Source organism: Salvelinus alpinus, chromosome 9 (assembly GCF_045679555.1).
Source record: "Salvelinus alpinus chromosome 9, SLU_Salpinus.1, whole genome shotgun sequence".
NCBI classification, from domain to species: Eukaryota; Metazoa; Chordata; class Actinopteri; order Salmoniformes; family Salmonidae; genus Salvelinus; species Salvelinus alpinus.
The window spans coordinates 61,055,845-61,077,892 of NC_092094.1; the positions used below are offsets into that span (position 1 = coordinate 61,055,845).

General features: G+C 41.1%; 1 protein-coding gene across 1 annotated transcript in view; it reads right to left on the bottom strand.

Moving 5' to 3' along the window:
• The window catches only part of LOC139530424 (SITS-binding protein), an 83,986-nt gene that overhangs the window by 56,147 nt on the left and 5,791 nt on the right, over window positions 1–22,048 (bottom strand). Inside the window, exon 2 of the mRNA XM_071326827.1 lies at window positions 17,361–17,532. Coding sequence (XP_071182928.1) covers window positions 17,361–17,532 — 172 coding nt within the window. The remainder of the gene's footprint in view (window positions 1–17,360; window positions 17,533–22,048) is intronic.

Here is a 22,048-nt window from a genome sequence, read left to right on the forward strand (position 1 = left end):
AACCAAATATCTGATTGCTCTCACAGACAAAAAAACTTTACTTGGCAAAACATTCATTCTTCCATTCAATAATAGTCTTTTCAATAATATTTTGTTTTCCCAGCTCTAGCCCATCTGTGAAAGTTTACCTTACCAATCAGAGATGGACTTGAACTTAACTAACAACCTGAGGGGCGTTGTAGAGCAGTGCGCAATACAGCCGACAATGCACCTTTTAAAGGCAATGTTCCCTGATGTTCACAGAGATCACATTCACAGGCAATGCTGCAAATGCCGGCTAAATCGCAATCACACACCTTTTAATGTCACGCGCTCTACACTACAATGCGCCTTGGATTTAATCCCAGCCTTAGTGAGACCAAGTTCGTGAATCACATACGAGTAGTGAATCACTAACGAATCACATATGAGTAGTGAATCACTAGTGAATCACTAATATGAATAGGTGACCCTGTTTACGTATCATCAACTGTTATAAACCGGTAGTATATCACCTATCCTATAGTATACTTTACACCAATAATGCTTACGTCTTGGTTGTGGTAACCCCCTGTAACGTGTATCTACATTACTTAATGACGTGTAAATATAGGAATAAGCCTTTGGGCTTCAGAAGGCTCGCGTGATAGCTCCAAAAAAAAAAAAAAGGTATCTTGCATCTCAGCGATATCTAATCTGCACTCCAGTACTTCCAGTTGTTCTGTACAGTTTAAGACAGGTGGGCATAGGACAAGCTCCCCCAGTTGGCAACTAGCTCAAATGTCACTTTCCTGCTCTCTCTCTTTCCTGCACTCTCTTCCTCCTGTACTCTCTATTACCCTCTCTTTTTTTCTATCTCTCCTGCACTCTATTTATGTATTTATTCTCCTCTGTGCGCTGTCTGTCTCTTCCCTGTATGCTCTTTCTCTCCTGCACTCTCTTTAGGACTATCTCTATCTCTCTCCCATTTGCTCTCTTCTCTCTCTGTTGCTCTCTCTCTCTCTCAGAACTCAGAAGGAAGCATTACCCACCAAAGTGTCTCAAGGCCAAAGCCAAGCCTGGTTCGGACCAAAGAGAATACTAGGCCACAGTTGACAGGTCCAAGGTTAGACAACTCAGAAACAACAATAGCCCACTGCAACAACAACAAAAGAAAACACACCCCTCGACTGTCCCAATGTCTTAATATGCATGGGGTACCGCTGCAAGAGTTACAAAGGTTACCACTGGGTCGAGGGAAGCTCATTTTACCAGCCAAGACAAAGACATGGTATTAAGCTGCTGCTGGACAGACGGACGAACAGACAGACAGAAGTACAGACATAGAATTAGAAATGAAAATACTAGAATGGACATGAACCTTCTTATGATGGTCCAAAGGTCAGCCATCTTGGTCAACCATGGTTTGCCAGTGCTGTGATAAGTTAAGATATTGTGTGAAACAATGAATGTTTAGAATGTATCTGCACTGTATGTGTAGTATCTAGATGGCCAGACAGTTTTAGAGGAATGATTGCCTACATTTGTTCAAATGAACTGCCAAAATGACAACATTCCATTCAAACAATAGAGAGCTTGCAGTTGCATCACAAATCACCTAGCAACCGCACCAGGTGCCATGTCGGAAGACCAACCGTCCACATGGGTGGCTGCGTTTTGCTATCACCGGAAACCTCAGGAAGATTGCCCATTATTTCGTTTTTCTAAGGACCCAGAAAGTGGAGGCATTTAGAGAACCTATTCAAGTAAGTAAATATATTTTGAAAATGATAGCGACAGGAACTTTGTGTGCAAGCTAATTCAAAAGGGCTGCTAACGTGATGTTCGCTAGCTAGCTAACTTTACATACTGTATAGCTAGCCAAGTTAATTAAATATCACCAGCTAGCTAACTTCATATCAGCTAGTTAGCTACCTATCTTGATGTATTTATTGTTGTAACTCGAAATGCATTCGTAGCTACCTAATAGCCATGTGAAAGGATTAGCTAGCAGTTCCAGCTGTCATAGAAGGGAGAGTAGGCTATTCTAGATAGAGCAGTTACCTTTGTGGGAGGACATTATGAAAAGATGATTCAGTTCCAGTCCCTAGCGAGAAAAACTATGAGGACAGAGCGATATAGCAACATAATATTCAGTGCTGTCTAATTTGAGTATAATAAGAGAGCCATGAAACCCTATCTGTAGATTAAGAGGTCCCAATAAATGTCCCAAGAGAATAAGGGTAAATCCTTGTATACCATGGATTATATGTGTATTATATTATTATATGTGTATTATATGTATTATATGGTTTATGGATTATATGTGGCTGTTACGGTGACCGTATTACTGCCACACCGGCGGTCACGAGTCATGATGGCAGTCAAATTCCATGTGACCATTTAGTCACGTAATTAGGCTTCTCCAAGTTCTGTTGCTGCTGATGGTCATTAGTATCCTACCAAACTTGCTAACTGCCTGGTATTCCAATCTCTATTGTCCCTCTAATAACTCTGACATCAATGCAAATGTAATGGAAAATCTAATCTAACACTTCATGAGAGCCCATGAGCTAATGTTGCGCAACATTTCAATAGGCTATGCAATTGCGTGAGAAAACAGAGTGATGGCCTCTATTAAAAAAAGGAGGATCCCATCAGCTTTGTATAGGCTAGGCCTACTATATTTATTTCTCAACCTTCCTCCTTCCTAAACAGGAGTATAGCTTACCTGGCTGGCATGAAAATTAACCACAGGAAAAACGTCCTCCATTCGGTATTTAAGTGCATAGAATACATGTATTTTTTACGCTGCCCCTGTTTCGAGACAGGTGCATGATAATGGTCCATTCTAAATCAAAACAAATTTCACACATATACTATTTAGTATATGTAAAGACATGATTAAATCAAGAATAGTGTGATGGGTGACAATATTAGCCTATCACTTATGAATGACATTATCACCAGCTTAAGGCAAATAGAGCAGGCTTTTTTGTTGTTGACTTTTTCAAATCATAGTCGCACACCTCATGTAGGCATATATGTTTTGATAAGGTTTGTATCACAACTAAAGTGGCCAAATAACTTCTTAAAATTAAGCACATTAATCCGCTTTACAATGGGTCTAGAGCCTAACTGGCATAAATACAGTGCCTTCAGAAAGTATTCAGACCCTTTGACTTTTTCCACATTTTGTTACGTTACAGCCTTATTCTAAAATGGATTTAAAAAAAAATCATCCTCAGCAATCTACACACAATACCCCATAATGACAAAGTGAAAACAGCTTTTTATATTTTTTCCTGAAATGTATTAAATATTAAAAAAACTGAAAAACCTTATTTACATAAGTATTCAGACCCTATGCAACTCGAAATTGAGCTCAGGTGCATCCTGTTTCCATTGATCATCCCTGAGATGTTTCTACAACTTGATTGGAGTCCACCTGTAGCAAATTAGAATTGACTGGACATGATTTGGAAAGGCACACGCCTGTCTATATAAGGTCCCACAGTTGGGAGTGCATATCAGTGCAAAAACCAAGCCATGAGGTCGAAGGAATTATACGTAGAGCTCGGAGACAGGATTGCGTCGAAGCAGAGATCTGAGGAAGGGTACCAAAGCATTGAAGGTTCCCAAGAACACAGTGGTCTCCATCATTCTTAAATGGAAGAAGTTTGGAACCACCAAGACTTTTCCTTGAGTCCACTTGGAGTTTGCCAAAAGGCACCTAAAGACTCTCAGACCATGAGAAAATAGATTCTCTAGTCTGATGTAACCAAGATTGAACTCTTTGGCCTGAAAGCCAAGCATCACTTCTGGAGGAAACCTGGCACCATCCATATGGTGAAGCATGGTGGTGGCAGCATCATGCTGTAGAGATGTTTTTCAGCGGCAGGGACTGGGAGACTAGTCAAGATCGAGGCAAAGATGAACGGAGCAAAGTACAGAGACATCCTTGATGAAAACCTGCTCCAGAGTCCTCAGGACCTCAGACTGGGGCAAAGGTTCACATTCCAACAGGACAACGACCGTAAGCACACAGCCAAGACAATGCAGGAGTGGCTTCGGGACAAGTCTCTGAATATCCTTGAGCGGCCCAGCCAGAGCCCGGACTCTGGAGAGACCTGAAAATAGCTGTGCAGCAACGCTCCCTATCCAACCTGACAGAGCTTGAGAGGATCTACAGAGAAGAAGTACAGGTGTGCCAAGCTTGTAGTGTCATACCCAAGAAGACCAGAGGCTGTAATCGCTGCCAAAGGTGCTTCAACAAAGTACTGAGTAAAGGGTCTGAATACTTATGTAGATGTGATTTTTCATTTTTTTCTTCTAAAATCCTGTTTTTGCTTTGTCATTGTGGGATATTGTGTGCAGATTGATGAGGGACATTTTTTGAATAAGGCTGTAACTTAACAAAACGTGGAAAAAGTCAAGGGGTCTGAGTACTTTCCGAAGGCACTGTATGCAGCACATGAGTTTCAATTTTGGGGAAGATAATTTTCACCATAGAAATGCCCCTTTATAATAAAAGCATTACATGCATAATTGCATTTGTGGTCACTGTTGAGAATGGTGTTTTCCTGCTAATGGAACATTCGCGCTTGTAGCCTACTGCCGTGTGCACATTGCTGTGCTTATGATGTGAAAAAATAGCATAATAGTTTATCAATTTTAAGCTAAATGTTCTCATCTGCTGCATCAGGCTCATTGCTTAAAACAGGTTTTTTGATGCTAGCAGTTGTATGAATTTGGGATGTATCGCATCCCACAACTGTCCCGGACTATGTTTGGAATATTTATTTCTCGCACAGAACAGAATAAGTCAAATTTTGTACTATGGGGGATAGTAGATTGACATAGGCTAATGCTTTTGCTGTTCGTTAGGCCTACTCATCTTGTTGGCTGATGAAAAGTAAATGTGGACAGTTCTTCCAATATCTTCAATGTGCGCCTCGGAATTGGATAAGGACGTGCGCAGTTGCATCTCCGATGTGTCTTTCTTCACAAAGAACTGATCATGTGACTGAGAGCCATGTGAGTGAGACGTGCTTTGATTAAAAATCAAAACATATAGCTCAACATTTTTATCACAACTAAAGTTACATCAATAACTCTAAATAAAGCATAGAAGAGTACCTGTTCCTTTGTTAACCGGCTCAACACAGAACAGCCGCATGTGCACACCCTCAAATCGTTTGGAGAAAATGTCCTTTCTATTTTATTCAGTTATGTTCAATTGTATTCTTCATACTATAAAATAATGCCACAGAATTCTAAGCAAATGTTGTCTGCTAAATGAACTACTGTAACCCACAGCCATTTGGCATTGCCAGATCAGGGCCTAACATACACTCTAAAAATTAGGGTTTCAACAAGGGTTCTTCTAAGATCCTCAAAGTTCTTCGAAAAACCGTAGGGTTCTTGGTACTGAAAATTGCCCCCAAAAGGTTCTTTCAAGAACCCCATAGTAGGTGGGGTTCATCGAGGAACCTCCTTAGTTGGTGGGGGTTCTTGTAGGAACCTAACTGCCCAACTGAAACATTTGGATTTGGATTTGAAAGGACAGCAGGTGCAGGTACTTAACTGAAAAATGTAAAGTTCTCCTTAATTTAAGGTAAGGTCTATCCCTTGTATGATCTAAAGTGATTTTGTTTTATGACGATACCATCTATTTTTTCATATTTGTGCAAATCTTTCTAAAACAGAAAATGGACACAATTCAATGGATATCAATCAACAAAGAGGTAAGAATATGTACTGTATGCTATGAGAATATGTTGAAGGCTAGCTGTATTGGGTGCAGATGACTGAACTGCTCACTTTTGTGTCTGTGTCTGCAGGTAGCGTTCTCCTGACATCTGCCAAACCCAGATTTGTCTGTCAGACTGCCAGATGGTGAAGCGTGATTCATCACTCCAGAGAATGCGTTTCCACTGCTCCAGAGTCCAATCGCGGCGAGCTTTACACCACTCCAACCAAAGCTTGGCATTAAGCATGGTGATCTTAGGCTTGTGTGTGCCTGCTTGGCCATGGAAAACCATTGAAGCTCATGAAGCTCTTGACGAACAGTTCTTGTGCTGACGTTGCTTCCAGAGGCAGTTTGGAACTCAATAGTGAGTGTTGCAACCAACGACAGATGATTTTTACGCACTAAACGGTTCAGCACTAGGCGGTCCCATCCTGTGAGCTTGTGTGGCCTACCACTTCGGGGCTGAGCCGCTGTTGCGCCTAGACGTTTCCACTTCACAATAACAGTACTTACAGTTGACCGGGGAAGCTTTAGTAGGGCAGAAATTTGACGAACTGACTTGTTGGAAAGGTGGCATCCTATTATAGGATGCCACTTTGAAAGTCACTGAGTCCTTCAGTAAGGCCATTCTCCTGCCAATGTTTGTGTATGGAGATTGCATGGCAGTGTGCTCGATTTTATACACCTGTCAGCAAAGGGTGTTGCTGAAATAGCCGAATCCACTAATTTGAAGGGGTGTCCACATTCTTTTGTATATATAGTGTACTAAGCATTATACTAGAACTAGATGTTGCCTTGTGCTGACAGGAAATTGTTTAGTGTAAATCCAACCCTTGTAATCTAGCTGGTGAAATGTCTGGAAGCAGGAAGTGATGGGATCCGTAGCTTAAAAATCTCCAAGGATTAGCCCCTTTTTTACAATTTTCACCTAAAATGACATACCCAAATCCAACTGCCTGTAGCCCAGGCCCTGTAGCAAGGATATGCATATTCTTGATACCATTTGAAAGGAAACACTTTGAAGTTTGTGGAAATTTGAAACTAATGTAGGAGAATATAACACATTAGATCTGGTAAAAGATAATACAAAGGAAAAAACATGTATTTTTTTGTACCATCATCTTTGAACTGCAAGAGAAAGGCCATACTGTATTATTCCATCCCAGGCACAATTTAGATTTTGGCCACTAGATGGAAGCCGTGTATGTGCAACTTTTTAGACTGATCCAATTAACCATTGCATGTCTGTTCAAAATTTTGTATTAAGACTGGCCAAATGTGCAAAATTGGTTTATTAATACATTTTCAAGTTCATAACTGTGCACTCTTCTGAAACAATAGCATGGTATTATTTCACTGTAATAGCTACTGTAAATTGGACAGTGCAGTTAGATTAAAAAGAATTTAAGCTTTCTGCCAATATCAGATATGTTTATGTCCTGGGAAAGTTTCTTGTTACTTACAACCTCATGCTAATCGCATTAGCCTACGTTAGCTAAACCGTCCCGTGGGGGACCCACCGATCCTGTAGAGGTTTAAAACATACACACTACTACTACCAAGTTCAATTCCAGATACTTTTCTCACAGAAGGTCTGAGTGGCACTTGGAGGTGCCACTGTGATAATATCATTTGCAAGTCTTTTACATGTTGTTCCAAATGACATTTTATATATTTATACTGTTTATTTTGTCATGAAGACAAGGTGAAGGTGCTCTACTCATATGGCACAACGGAATCATTCAGATTAACCAAAGCACAGCATATAACAACCATCTCGTATAATTGAGGGATGTCTCCTTTCATATTTGGAAAAGGACTAAGTATTGTACAATTTGTGTCTCCCCTTTTCATGGTCATGGCTAGAAGGGATCCATCTTTTGTCAAATTAACGTCATTTACGCTGCAGGCTAGGATAATTAACGTAGCAGGTTAGGATAATTAGGTTAAGATAAGGAAAAGGGATAGGGTTAGCTAAAATGACAAAAATGTACTTTTGACATTAATTTGACAAAAGCTAGATCCATTCTAGCCATGACCCTTTTTCATAGGCCTATATTACATGGTTACATTCAAGACAAAGTCGTTTTTATTGATCTGTTGTCAGTGTCAGCATGGTAGGCCTAGGCTACCATCAAATAAAAAATGATTCTGCTAATGTCTTCAGTCATATAAAGTGTAGTAAAAGTGTATGACATTTTTATCAAAGGCCATATTTTTCCTGTACAAAGGAAAGAAAAGTCTCTGATATAGCCTTTAGGTCTTTGCCACTAAGCGCTCGTTAATAGCCTAAATGATGACTATGCAATCTACTCATCACATTAGGAATAGTAGGCTTACATTAGTCTGCAAATGTGATGATAGACGCATGTGATCCTTTGTTATAAAGGTGCATTTTTATGGTGAAAAAATTGCTTCCCCAAAACTTGAGACTCATGGGACACATACTAATAGCTAGACTACCAGCTATCTAGCTAGCTAATTTTAGCTAACTTACTGTTGTTGTTAACACCTGCTTAGCATAACAGCTAAACTACACTCAAAATCGATCAGACTTGACATACCAGTGATGCAATTATCGTAGCAGACCTTGTACTGACAGCTGTCTGGGTTCAGGTCTTGACGGGCAAAAAAATTTTTTTCTCACAATTCTGACAGATCTTGAGACTTATCTTCTTGATGTCACCAATGGTGTTTCATGATTGCGGGGAATCTGTAAACATGTGTTTTTCATATTTTCTTTCCTGCCTTGTTAGAGCAGCCACATACTGCACAGAAAATGACCGTGGTAATAAATCAACTAGTTTAAGGCACTGTTATCATGCTGTTTGGGGTTGTTGCCGGGATAATTAATGCGGTGGTCTTCCAAGATGGCCGCCAGGAGGCATCATACGTCAACTGCAAGCCTTCTATGCAGTCAATCCACAGCCATACACTGGCTCAAATCAGTTGATGATAGGACGTAGACAAGTTGCAAATGCAACAAGTACTGAGGTTGTATCATATAATAGCACTCACAGCTTTCCTGAGACATTTAAGGTCTGTTTACATATATTTTAAAGGCTTTTTATACAGAAAATGTGTATAAAACCTGTATAAACTGCATTAATAATTATATTACAATATTTTAAGTTGACTATAATTCCATTACACCATTTCTGATACATCACGTGCCTTACTTTTATTGTCTTGCATAAGTAAAAGCAGGAAATGCATCACCTATGCCTCTATTGCCATTAATTCCAATTAGACTGGTTTTGGATTTCCATTCTGGAACTTTGAGGATTTATGACATAGCCCCTCTAGTAATTTAAAATAATCTTTATGAGTATAGACACACACACAGACAGACAGACAGCCACACACACACACACACAGACAGTATACACACACACACACACACACACACACACACACACACACACACACACACACACACACACACACACACACACACACACACACACACACACACACACACACACACACACACACACACACACACACACACACACACACACACACACACAGAGTCTCTCACAGCCAATGCCTGAGTCTCAGGGCCTGTTTGAATACCTTTAACATGCATTCTGACTTCCCAGCTGGCAAACCCCATGGCACACGCACTGTAAAACCTAACAGTATATCTTGCTAAAAGAATTAAATACAATTTACTCAAAGGTTACTAAAAGTTAAATTTACTCACTTTCACTCAGTAGTTATTTCTCAATTATTAGTTATTATAGATTGCCCTCAATAAGATTGAGTGTATTTGATAGAACAAATGAGTTAGATGCAAGCTCTTTCAAGTGTGACCTTGATTACGTCTGACGTCATGCACGTTGACGTTCCAAAGGCACATTTGTCAAGTTCCGAATTTTCTTTCCCAACATCGCAGCAAAATCGCCACGATTCCTTAAATTGGTATTATCTCCATAGCAAGCTGTTATCAACTATTGCCGGCAACAGTGGATACTTTCTCAATGGTATAAAGTTATTAATTGTTAATTTGTATCATGTGTGTTAATTTGTAAATTTTAAAGCATAATCTGTCAAGCTAGTATTCAGGCTGCTAACTGGCATGCTAGGGCTAACGTTACGTCGTAATAGCTAACATGACGTCATCAGATCCTCTCTCCTCGCCTCCTTCTCAAATCCCATTGGACGAGAAGGTAAGAGTTCCCTCCCTTCTGACCTTCTCGCCCAATTGGTTTTGAGATGGAAACAAAGAGAGAGGAAATGCAATTGAGAGTCTCCCCATGACACTCAGAACTTCAAGAAGACATTGACAAACAGAATCCAGTACACGATGGACTATCCTTATCATCTCAAGTATAGCCTTGATGCAGATCACATTTGCTCTGTGGCGTCACCTACAGCCCACCTGTAAAGGAGTTCCTTGATCTTTGGCCTGCTCTGCGCATGGAGTCGAAGGTAAAATTGCACAGTTGTTTTTTTACACAAATATAACAATTGTTTTGCTGTGCCAAACTTGTGATAATATTGCTAAAAACTGTCCTTTGCCGTCTGTCATTTCCAAATGCAGGCGTATGCAGTTTCTGCAAATAACGAACCAGGACATGCCGAACACCTTCGATGCTGAACTCGACCGTCACACCCCTTGTTTGATGACCTTGTACTGACAGAGGGCATCAAAGAATGGAAGGATCGCTGACGCTTTGGTTGACATTCTGAGGTGTCATGATCTAGGCTACAGGTAAGACGGAGGACTCAGATCTTTAGGGCACTGCATATAATGCTGGAATCAGATCTGGTTCAAAGGTCAACTACTTGTTATACCTTGAAAGTATAATAATAGTATTTGAAAGGTAGCAAAGAGTTTGCCTTTTTTCTAAATATTCAATTTTTCCAAGCACAAGTGATTTTAGGCGAAATATACAAATGTTTCTCTGGTGGATATTTTGTCAATTTTTACCAATGATATACTGTTGATGTACCAGGTTATATTAGTAAGCCTATGTCAGTGTTTCCCAACTCCAGTCCTTAAGTACCCCCAATCAGCTGTGCTTTTTGTACCCCCTCTCCGGAGGACAAAAGTAACTTTGTTTTACATTACAGTTTTTTACAGCTATTTTGTTTCATATACATTCATTTAATAGGTTTAAGGCAACCGGTTTCCTTAAACCACTTAAGTAGCAGGTTTTCACGTTCAAGTGATCTTAACTCAATTGTGTTTACGTCAACTTCACTCACAAGGGTTACATGACAATAACATAGTATATTTAAGTAAAGTCAACAGCATAATTTAAGCACTTCACTCAATTATTCAAGTAAAGTCAACAACATAATTTAAGTTAGCTTCAATCAATAGTGTTATATTACATTTACGTTGTTTATTCAAGTACAGTTAACAGGAACACTTGTAGTACATTGCTTACTCAAACATTGACAGTACAGTATAATCAAATGATTCATTTGCCAACTCAAATGGCTCAAGGCAATCGGTTTCCTCAAAACCATTTGATCAATTTACCTTATCAGGTTTTAGTGTGACATCTTAATGAGGTCATTGTCTGGTTGTAAACGTCTTACACCATATTACAACCCTCTGGTCTTAACAATGTAACCAATGGTATTTTTAATGACAAGATCAAGACATTATGGGAATGACGTCATATTCTGGTTGTTATTTGTAGCAAAACATCTTTATACAACCAGTATGTAATCTGACCATGATGTCATCTTTATACAACCAGTATGTAATCTGACCATGATGTCATCTTCATACAACCAGTATGTATTCTGACCATGATGTCATCTTTATACAACCAGTATGTAATCTGACCACGATGTCATCTTCATACAACCAGTATGTAATCTGACCATGATGTCATCTTTATACAACCAGTATGTAATCTGACCATGATGTCATCTTTATACAACCAGTATGTAATCTGATCATGATGTCATCTTTATACAACCAGTATGTAATCTGACCATGATGTCATCTTTATACAACCAGTATGTAATCTGACCATGATGTCATCTTTATACAACCAGTATGTAATCTGACCATGATGACATCTTTATACAACCAGTATGTAATCTGACCATGATGTCATTGCTACCAGTTTTGCCAGCTGGGTACCTCTATTCCCATAGAGATGATAGACCACTGATTTGTAAGTGAGTGGATAGGTAAAACCATGGTTTCCACCCTTTTGCTTTCACCAATATCACAGTGACAGATCACTGATTTTCCCAAGACCGACTGCGTTTCAGCTAGATCAGCTTCTGCTATTATCACGTTCAGTAGATACAGTAGAACAATGAAACCTGCTCATTGTTACCGTGGATTCACTCTACAAAATCACTCATTTTCAATGGAGGGCAGAGACAAAGGAGCCAAAGAAATGGATACAATGCATTTAATGTAAAACAAATAGAATAGAGAACCACGTGGGCTCTATACATTATGGTACGCTTTCCTAGCCCTGGACTAAAAAGAAAGATGGCGCCGACAGACATGGCAGCTCTGCTTCTAGCTCCTAAGCAACTTTGCAGTATTTCGTTTTTTGGTGTGTTATTTCTTACACTATTAGCCCAGAACGTTTTTTTGTCTTATTAGATACTGCCGGAAATAACTTTTGGATATCAGAGCGGCGGTAACGCACCAGCACTACGACCAGGAATACGACTTTCCCGAATTGGATAATTTGTTCGCACCCCCCAGGGCAATTGAACTTATCCCAGAGGCTGCTCCAAAACGCAGCCGGCGAAGAAGAGGTATTCGGAGTGGACTTCTAGTCCGACTGAGGAGGCGTGCACACCATCCACCACTTCCAAGTATATTACTCGCTAATGTTCAGTCTCTGGATAATAAAGTAGACGAGCTCAAGGCAAGGATTTCCTTCCAGAGAGATATCAGGGACTGTAACGTACTCTGTTTCACGGAATCATGGCTCTCTCCGGATATACTGTCCCTGTCCATACAGCCAGCTGGGTTCTCAGTACATCGCGCAGACAGGAATAAAAAACTCTCCGGGAAGAAGAAGGGCGGTGGTGTATGTTTCATGATTAACCACTCATGGTGTAATTGTGATAACGTAGAGAAACTCAAGTCCTTTTGTTCACCCGACCTGAAATACCTCACAATCAAATGCCGACCGTATTACCTCCCTAGAGAATTATCTTCAGTTATAGTCACAGCCGTGTATATTCCCCCTCAAGCCAATACCACGACGGCCCTCAAGGACCTACACTGAACTTTATGCAAACTGGAAACCACATATCCTGAAGCCCCATTTATTGTTGCTTGGGATTTTAACAAAGCAAATTTGAGGAAAATGCTACCGAAGTTCTATAAACACACTGACTGTAGAACTCACACTCAATTACTGCTATTCTCTCTTCTGGGATGCCTACAAGGTCCTCCCCCGCCCTCCCTTCAGCAAATCATTTTGCTCCTCCCTTCCTATAGGCAGAAACTAAAACAGGAAGTACCCATGCAAAGGTCTATTCAATGCTAGTCTGACCAATCGGAATCCATGCTTCAAGATTGTTTTGATCAAGTGGACTGGGATATGTTCCGTGTAGCCTCAGATAATATCATTGATGTACACAATGACACAGTGACTGAGTTCATCAGGAAGTGTATAGGGGATATTGTTCCCACTGTGACTATTAAAACCAACCAAAACCAGAAACCGTAGATAGATGGCAGCATTCGCGCTAAACTGAAAGCGCGAAGCACTGCATTTAACAATGGCAAGGTGACTGGGAATATGGTTGAATACAAACAGTGTAGTTATTCCCTCCATAAGGCAATCAAACAGGCAAAACATCAGTACAGAGACAAAGTGGAGTAGCAATTCAACAGCTCAGACACAAGACATGTAGCAGGGTCTACAGACAATCACGGATTACAAAGAGAAAACTAACCACGTTGCGGACAACAACGTCTTGCTCCCAGACAAGCTAAACACCTTCTTCGCCCGCTTTGAGGATAACACAGTGCCATGAATGCGGACTGCTCCCAAGGACTGTTGGCTCTCCTTCTCCTTGGTCGACGTGAGGAAGATATTTAAGCATGTTAACCCTCGCAAAGCTGCCGGCCCAGAAGACATCCTTAGCCGCGTCCTCAGACCAGCTGGCTGGAGTGTTTACGGACATATTCAATCTCTCCCTATCCCAGTCTGCTGTCCCCACTTGCTTCAAGATGTCCACCATTTTTCCTGTAGCCAAGAAAGCAAAGGTAACTGAACTAAATTACTTTCACCCCGTAGCACTCACATTTGTCATCATGGAGAACTTTGAGAGGCTAGTTAAGGATCATATCAGTTCTACCTTAACTGACACCCTAGACCCACTTCAATTTGCTTACCGCCCCAGTTTGCTTACGATGCAATCACCATTGCACTGCACACTGCCAAATCCCATCTGGACAAGAGGAAAACCTATGTAAGGATGTTGTTCATTGACTATAGCTCAGCCTTCAACACCATAGTACCCTCCAAGCTTATCATCAAGCTCGGGTCCCTGGGTCTGAACTCCGCCCTGTGCAACTGGGTCCTGGACTTTTTGACGGGCCACCCCCAGGTGGTGAAGGTAGAAAACAACACCTCCACTTCATTGATCCTCAACACAAGGGCCCCACAAGGGTGCATACTCAGCCCACTCCTGTACTCCCTGTTCACCCATGACTGCGTGACCACACACGCCTCCAACTCAATCATCAAGTTTGCAGACGACACAACAGAGGTGGGCTTGATTACCAACAATGACGAGATAGCCTACAGGGAGGAGGTGAGAGCCCTGGCGGAGTGGTGCCAGGAAAATAACCTCTCCCTCAACGTCAACAAAACGAAGGACCTGATCGTGGACTTCAGGAAAAAGCCGAAGGAGCACGCCCCATCCAAATTGACGCTACTGCAGTGGAGAAGGTGGAAAGCTTCAAGTTCCTCGGCATACACATCACTGACAATCTGAAATGGTCCACTCACACAGACAGTGTGGTGAAGGCACAATAGCGTCTCTTCAACCTCAGGAGGCTGAAGAAATTTGGCTTGGTCCCTAAGACCCTCACAAACTTTTACAGATGCACAATTGAGAGCATCCTGTCGGGCTGTATCCTCGCCTGGTACAGCAGCTGCACTGCCTGCAACCGCAGGGCTCTCCAGAGGGTGGTGCGGTCTACCTAACGCATCACCGGGGGCACACTGCCTGCCCTCCAGGACACCTACAGCACCCGATGTCAGAAGCAGCCCAAAAAGATCATCAAGGACATCAACCACCCGAGCCACGGCCTGTACACCCCGCTATCATCCAGAAGGCGAGGTCAGTACAGGTGCATCAAAGCTGGGACCGAGAGACTTCTATCTCAAGGCAATCAGACTGTTAAACAGCCATCACTAGCCAGCTACCACCCGGTGACTCAACCCTGCACCGTAGAGGCTGCTGCCCTATATACATAGTCATGGAATCACTGGTGACTTGAATAATGGAACACTAGTCACTTTAATAATGTTTACATACTGCTTTACTCATTTCATATGTATATACTCTATTCTGTAAGAACCAACGCTGGAAATGAGAAGCAGGTACGGAGATTGAACATTTCATTTACACAGACATGGAACAGAACAGGAACAGCATCAGAACCGGGTAAAACAGAGACATACGACAATCAATGCGGAAGCGGGGAGCAGAGCTGGGGGACAGACAAGTATAGGGAAGGAAATAATACAGGTGATTGAGTCCAGGTGAGTTCAAATGGTCGCTGATGCGCGTGACGAGGGAAGCCGGTGTGCGTAATGATGGTGTCAGGAGTGCGTAATGCAGGAGAGGGAGAGGGGGAGCAGGCGTGACTGTATTCTATTCGACTGTATTTTGGTCAATGCCACTCCGACATTGCTCGTCCTAATATTTATATATTTCTTAATTCCATTATTTACTTCTAGATTTGTGTGTATTGTTGTGAATTGTTATATACTACTGCACTGTTGGGGCTAGGAACACAAACATTTCGCTACACCCACAATCACATCTGCTAAATATGTGTATGTGACCAATACAATTTTATTTTTATTTGAAAAGTGCTTTCAGTGGAGAAGCTTTTTAATCCAGGACTAGGCTTAATCTGTGTCTGGGAAACCGGCACTACATTTTATTCTGAGTGTTAATTTTGAATGAGGAAATATTACCTGCAAAATGTTAGCATTAGTATCACATTAGCATGTCTGGCATGGTTGTGGATCAGCTTTGCTATGCCCAGAGATAGTGGCAGTAGCTTCAGCCCAGAGAACTTTTGTTATTTGTCTTCAAAGCACAGTGATAGATAGTGGGTTAAAAGGTCCTGGACATTACTGCTGCCCTCTCAGAAGGTGGAAAAGAGATTTAAGTCATGTGACAGTTAAGCCCCTGCTACTGTGTTATATAAGACTCTGTGAGTGTGTGTGTGTGTGTGTGTGTGTGTGTGTGTGTGTGTGTGTGTGTGTGTGTGTGTGTGTGTGTGTGTGTGTGTGTGTGTGTGTGTGTGTGTGTGTGTGAGTGGGGAAACAATGGTCTGATGAATCACAAAGGGCCTTTGTTTGTATCACATGATGATAATTATGGCTTTTAGTTGATGTATTGCCCCATGCTCTGATCTGGACTGGCAAAGCTGTCTGGGACAAAGATTAGCATGTTTTAGCTCCAACAAACACACACAGTCATGGTACACTCTCTCACTCACACATGTGTACACAACACAGTCACACGCGTGCACACGTACACACACCTACAAACCTTGACTCACACACATTGCATTGAGATGTCTTTGTATTTTGTACCCTTTTCTCATTGTGTGTGTTTGTGTGTGTGTGTGTGTGTGTGTGTGTGTGTGTGTGTGTGTGTGTGTGTGTGTGTGTGTGTGTGTGTGTGTGTGTGTGTGTGTGTGTGTGTGTGTGTGTGTGTGTGTGTGTGTGTGTGTGTGTGTGTGTGTGTGTGTGTGTGTGTGTGTGTGTGTGTGTGTTTGGCGTGTACATATGGCTCACTTTAAGCAGAGACTGGGTTTGGAGCTCAGAAGCCCTGTCACACATGCCACACATAGCAGGCGTGGTGGTCTATAGTCCCCAGGGGTCATTGCAATACCCCTCATCACACACACACACATTTACATCCGGCTGGGACCACTAGCATGGCATTCCCCACACTCCTATCCCGATCAAACCGACACCCCCCAAAATAACCTTTCCAATAAAGTAATCTGTTGCTTCTAATAATAGAAACAAAAGGCAATTAGTGCTGCATCCCTAGGAGTTCACGTACAATTGGTGGTTTGCTGCCCTTTGTAGTATAATCTCTCAATGAATAAACCCAGGGACAACCTGTATTGTGTTACACTCTATTTACAGAGCATGTGTCCCGTAGGCCTGTAAGTGATACAGTAAGTCGACAGAAGAACAACGACAGGGCTTTCCCCTGTCCCTGTGACTCATCAAGTCACCAATAACCACAGATGTTGGAATCAGATATCCCTGCCCCTGTCCTAACCATAACCATTAGAGGATGGAATATGTATCAAACCCTGTAACAGTGAATAGAGGCACCTTTTAGCGAAATCAATCTGGCTCAACATTCTCATTCTGCACCCTTTATTAAGCTGACGGACCAGATATTGCGCTCGTGTGTCAAGGCGATGACCCCTTACCTGACGAGCCCAGGAAGTAGCGTTCGAGGACTGAGCCAAAGCCAGAGGGGTTGTCCCTGAGGTTGCTAACAGTGAACGGCTGCATGGTGACATTCTGCTCGTTGATTGGCCAACTCTGGTTCTGGACGCTGGCGCCACCGTACCACGACATGTTAGCCATGGAGAAGCAGTCCTGGGGAGGGGGGAGATACACACACACAGTTAGAGAAGACGCGGTTAAAGAGTGAGTGAAATAGAAGGAGGAGAGAGAGAAGTAGATGGTTGGAGAAGACAGAGGAGAGAGGAGATGAATACACTGACAGGAAGAGGGAGTGAGAGATGGACAAAGAGAAAAAAGAGACTGGGCTTGTGACAGTGGAAGTGGAGGAAGAGAGAATATTCCTCTAAAGAAACAGAACGGGGAGAGAAAGGTGAATTGAAACAAGGTAAAGAAGGAGGGAGGACAATGATGAGCGATAGATGAAAGGTAGTTGAACGATGAAGAATACACAGTGGAAGAAAACAGAGATTGAGACAGAGTAGGAAAATCTAAAGGGGTTGATCTGAGGTCTTTAGTGTCATCTAGAATCAATCTCAAACACTAATACATATCTTCATAAAAAATAAAGGAGGAGGGGGGAGGAGAAGGAGAAGGGGGAAGAGGAGGATAAGGAAGAAGAAAAAGGAGGAGCAATGGAAGAGCGGACGAGCGTTGAAGATCTAACTTAAAAAGTGCTGTCTACAAAAATAATGAGCTGGTTGTGACTGAGGGCAACAGACTTTTCTACCAAGAGCTGTGATTTAAATAAATATATTAATAAATCAGAAGTAGCTCTTTTTGATTTCATACGGCCAAGAGAGGTGTAATACGTAGATGCTGCATAAATTCTCAACAAATTATCCAGACAAATCTGCCATATCTGGAAAACACTTAAGTGTAGCCTGTCAGAACAATTTTACAACAAATTTAAATGAAATCTTAATTATAGTGATCGCTTTATCCACTTGACTTAACTGTACGCTGTGACGTAAAACTGTAATTTATAGAGTCATTTGAGGAATCATCAACAGTAAAATGCTGTGAAACATTTTACTGCAGCATACTGTAAACTATGTTGCATTGTGGGTGGGGAAAGATTTGCTGTATTTCAAGGGTACTGCAATCATACCCCACAGAATACAGCATCGTACCGTATTTTTGGAGCACAAAAATACTTTTGACCACAAGTGGGTGCATTGTATTGTTGTTTCTGGCTCATTAACCTATTTTGAGGCATACTTTGTAAAAAGCTATTTTTGTTGCACCCGTTAGTGAGACTGGTCTACTAATTTAACCCCTATGTGGTTATATTGCCCCATCAATTTAAAATGTATAGGGGATAGGTTGGAGTGGTAACACGTCTTAAAGGCCTAGTGCAGTCAACAATTCAGTTTTTCCTGTGTTTTGTATCATCTTGTACAACAACTGATGAAACTAACACTGTAAAAAGTGTGAACAAATGTGATCAGTGTTATGTCCTTTGGATGATAGACCATTCTTGATACGGGAAACTGCTGAGCGTGAAAACCACAGTAGCATTGTAGTTCTTGACACACTGAAACTGGTGTGCCTGGCACCTACTACCATACCCCTTTCAAAGGCATTTAAATATGTTCTCTTGTCAATTCACCCTCTGAATAGCACACATACACAATCCATGTCTCAATTGTCTCAAGGCTTAAAAGTTCTTCTTTAACGTGTTTCCTCCCCTTCGTCTACACTGATTGAAGTGGATTTAACAGGTTACATCAATAAGGGATCATAGCTTTCGCCTGCAATCACCTGGTCAGTCTATGTCAAGGAAAGAGCAGGTTTTCCTAATGTTTAGTACACTCAGTGTATATAATCAGCATGTTTTGAATGGGTGGGGTTTCAGCTTGCCTATCACCAGGCGGTAAATTAGTTAATAAACCAATAACAAAGAGAGAAAAAGTTGTTGCTAAAATGATATTTATGATTATTTTTTAACCCTTTGAATGGAAAACTATTACAGTAATCTACTTAATTGTTACCCAGAAATGACTTAAAATGTATATAAAAATGGCTGCATTGGGCCTTTAAGCCTAAAATGGTTGAACGTTTTGCCATTTCTTTTTGGTCTGTTTTGCCCTGTAGTCGCTGCCAGTTTGGAAGCCTGAAGGCCTCTAGTAGTGCAAGTGATATAAAACACAAAATATTCATAAACACATTACCTAGCAGCCAACCTGCTTACACCAATCTTATGTAATTACAATACTGTGAAATACAAACCCCTCCCCTCAATGAATTTCATTCATTAATTTATCCATTTATCCATTCATTCATTATGATTACAGTAGCATTTACTTTTTTACAGTATAATACATGCAATTGTATGGTATTGTACTGTGTGTAATTACACAGTACTTGCTTTGATAATGTATTTAGATTACAGTAGATTTACTGCAATATAAAATACAGTAACTTACTTGCCACTTTTCTTCCTGTAAGTTACTGTCAAATTCATGGCATCCTCTTTACAGCGTAACTGGCAAAATATTGCACTCCACATACTCCTTATATACTCTAATCAAATTGTGATAAGTACTGTAGTACTGTAAGCGACTGTGTTTTGTAATTTTTGGGCATCAAAATTAGGTTACATTAAAAAAATATATATATACCTGATCAATATTCCACTTATAGTAAAGTTTGTGAATTATGTGGAATAATAATGGCATGTGACATTGAATCAAATGAAAAATGACAGGCCTACAATATTACATTACATTTTCTTCAAATGTGCAGAGAACATGGTCTGGTGGCCGGTAATATGATTCCACATGGATTCAAGTGCCACATTTGAATTAATCTCCACTTCACTGCTTTACTGTAGCCTAAAGAAGAAGATATGTCCACGTAAACCCCATCACGCCACATTTGTAGTCTTTCACCCTAGCCTCTATGATGTTCATTCTGCTTTTCCTCCAAGTATTTTCCGCTCCGTGCCAGGAATTTATACAAGTGCCAGGCTGAGACACCTGAGACACGTGTGATAGTTCATTTCTTTACTATCAAATGAGGAGAGACAAACTTATCACACAAGTCAGAGTTATACTTAAATGACATCTTTATTCACTTATTAATAAGGGAGCAGATCAAGACAACACACACATATAAAGTGAATCGATTGAGTGTTCTAGATGAGTGTTCTAACAACCCCTTATTCTGTTGCATAAAACTACCATTTGATGCAATTACAGCATTATAACATAATCTTGTAATTTCTCGCACACACGTGATAGGATTTGGGACTTATGAAATGACAATCTTTTAGGATATAAAGCCACTGGAATCCCCTAATGACACGGGACAACAGACTTATGCCAGGGAATGTACCAATACAAGGATTCAACTTTCAAAACATCCGAATTGTTAAGCGTTTAATCATTAGGCAACAGGAGGGACTGAAGGACAGTAATTCTGTGGTCTTAGAACCCAGTGCCATGATGAAGCAGACTGGACGTTCAACATCCTGCTTCCCTTCCACAGCCATGTCTGTGCATCGTGCGCGCACTGGACATCTGATTAAAATGTATTCAAGTTCAACCAAATAGTTTAAATGTCTAGGATAAATGTGACCAACTGGCTCAAATTGGTCTTATGTAGCAAAATGTTTAATTGTGTTTTTTACATTGGATAAAAAAAGAGACTCAGAGCTACATTAATGGTATATCATACAATGCATTTTTGAGGAACAATGAGAAAGTAACTCTGCTTTGAAAGAAACTCACTTTTGAGAGAATGGCCATTGAAAGTGTTGGTACCTAGTGAAGAGCTCTTCTTTGTCTACACCCATTTTCAGCATCGTTCACACCCTCTTAAGCTTTAGCCCCACCCATCTCATTTTGCTCTCAGAGCACACACTTGACACTCTGGCCGATGATTTGTTTACCTCTGGATAACATGAAAACAGCCTAACCAGCTCTGCTGGCAACAATTTCATTACGCTTTTTTTGCCGATGTTTACTAACACTGTCCATATTCAACGGGTGTTATGCATTCATAAATTCATCAGTTATTCTGCACTCTGGCATACTCAGACTGAATTTACAAACATACCTGAAATGGTTACTTGCATAGTGGAGTCTTTTGTTAAGACATGTAGCTACCTAGCTAGGTAAACAACGTGTAAGATCATACACATCGCGTAACGTTAGCTAGCGAGCCAGCCAGCTAACGTTAGCTAGTTAAACAACAATGAACATAGAGCCAAATAATGTCGTTACTACCCTGCATGAATCGGATGGGAGCTAACCAACCAGATTCAATGTTAGCGAGCTAACATTAGGCTCTAACAAGTAAAGCAAATGGCTCTGAGATACAAATAATAACATCATATATGTAATGTTAGCTAGCGAGCCAGCCAGGCAGCTAGCTAACATTAGGCTCTAACTAGCCAAGCAAACGGCTCTGGGATACGAATAATAATATCATACACGTAACGTTAGCTAGGGAGCCAGCCAGCTAACGTTAGCTAGCTAGCTAACAGTACACTTTAGCTTAAGACATGTAGCTAGCTTGGTAAACACAATTAACCTAGCTAGGTAAACAACATGTGAGATCATACACGTCACATAACGTTAGCTAGCGACCCAGCCAGCTAACGTTAGTTAGTTAAATAACAATGAACATAGTGCCAACTCATTAC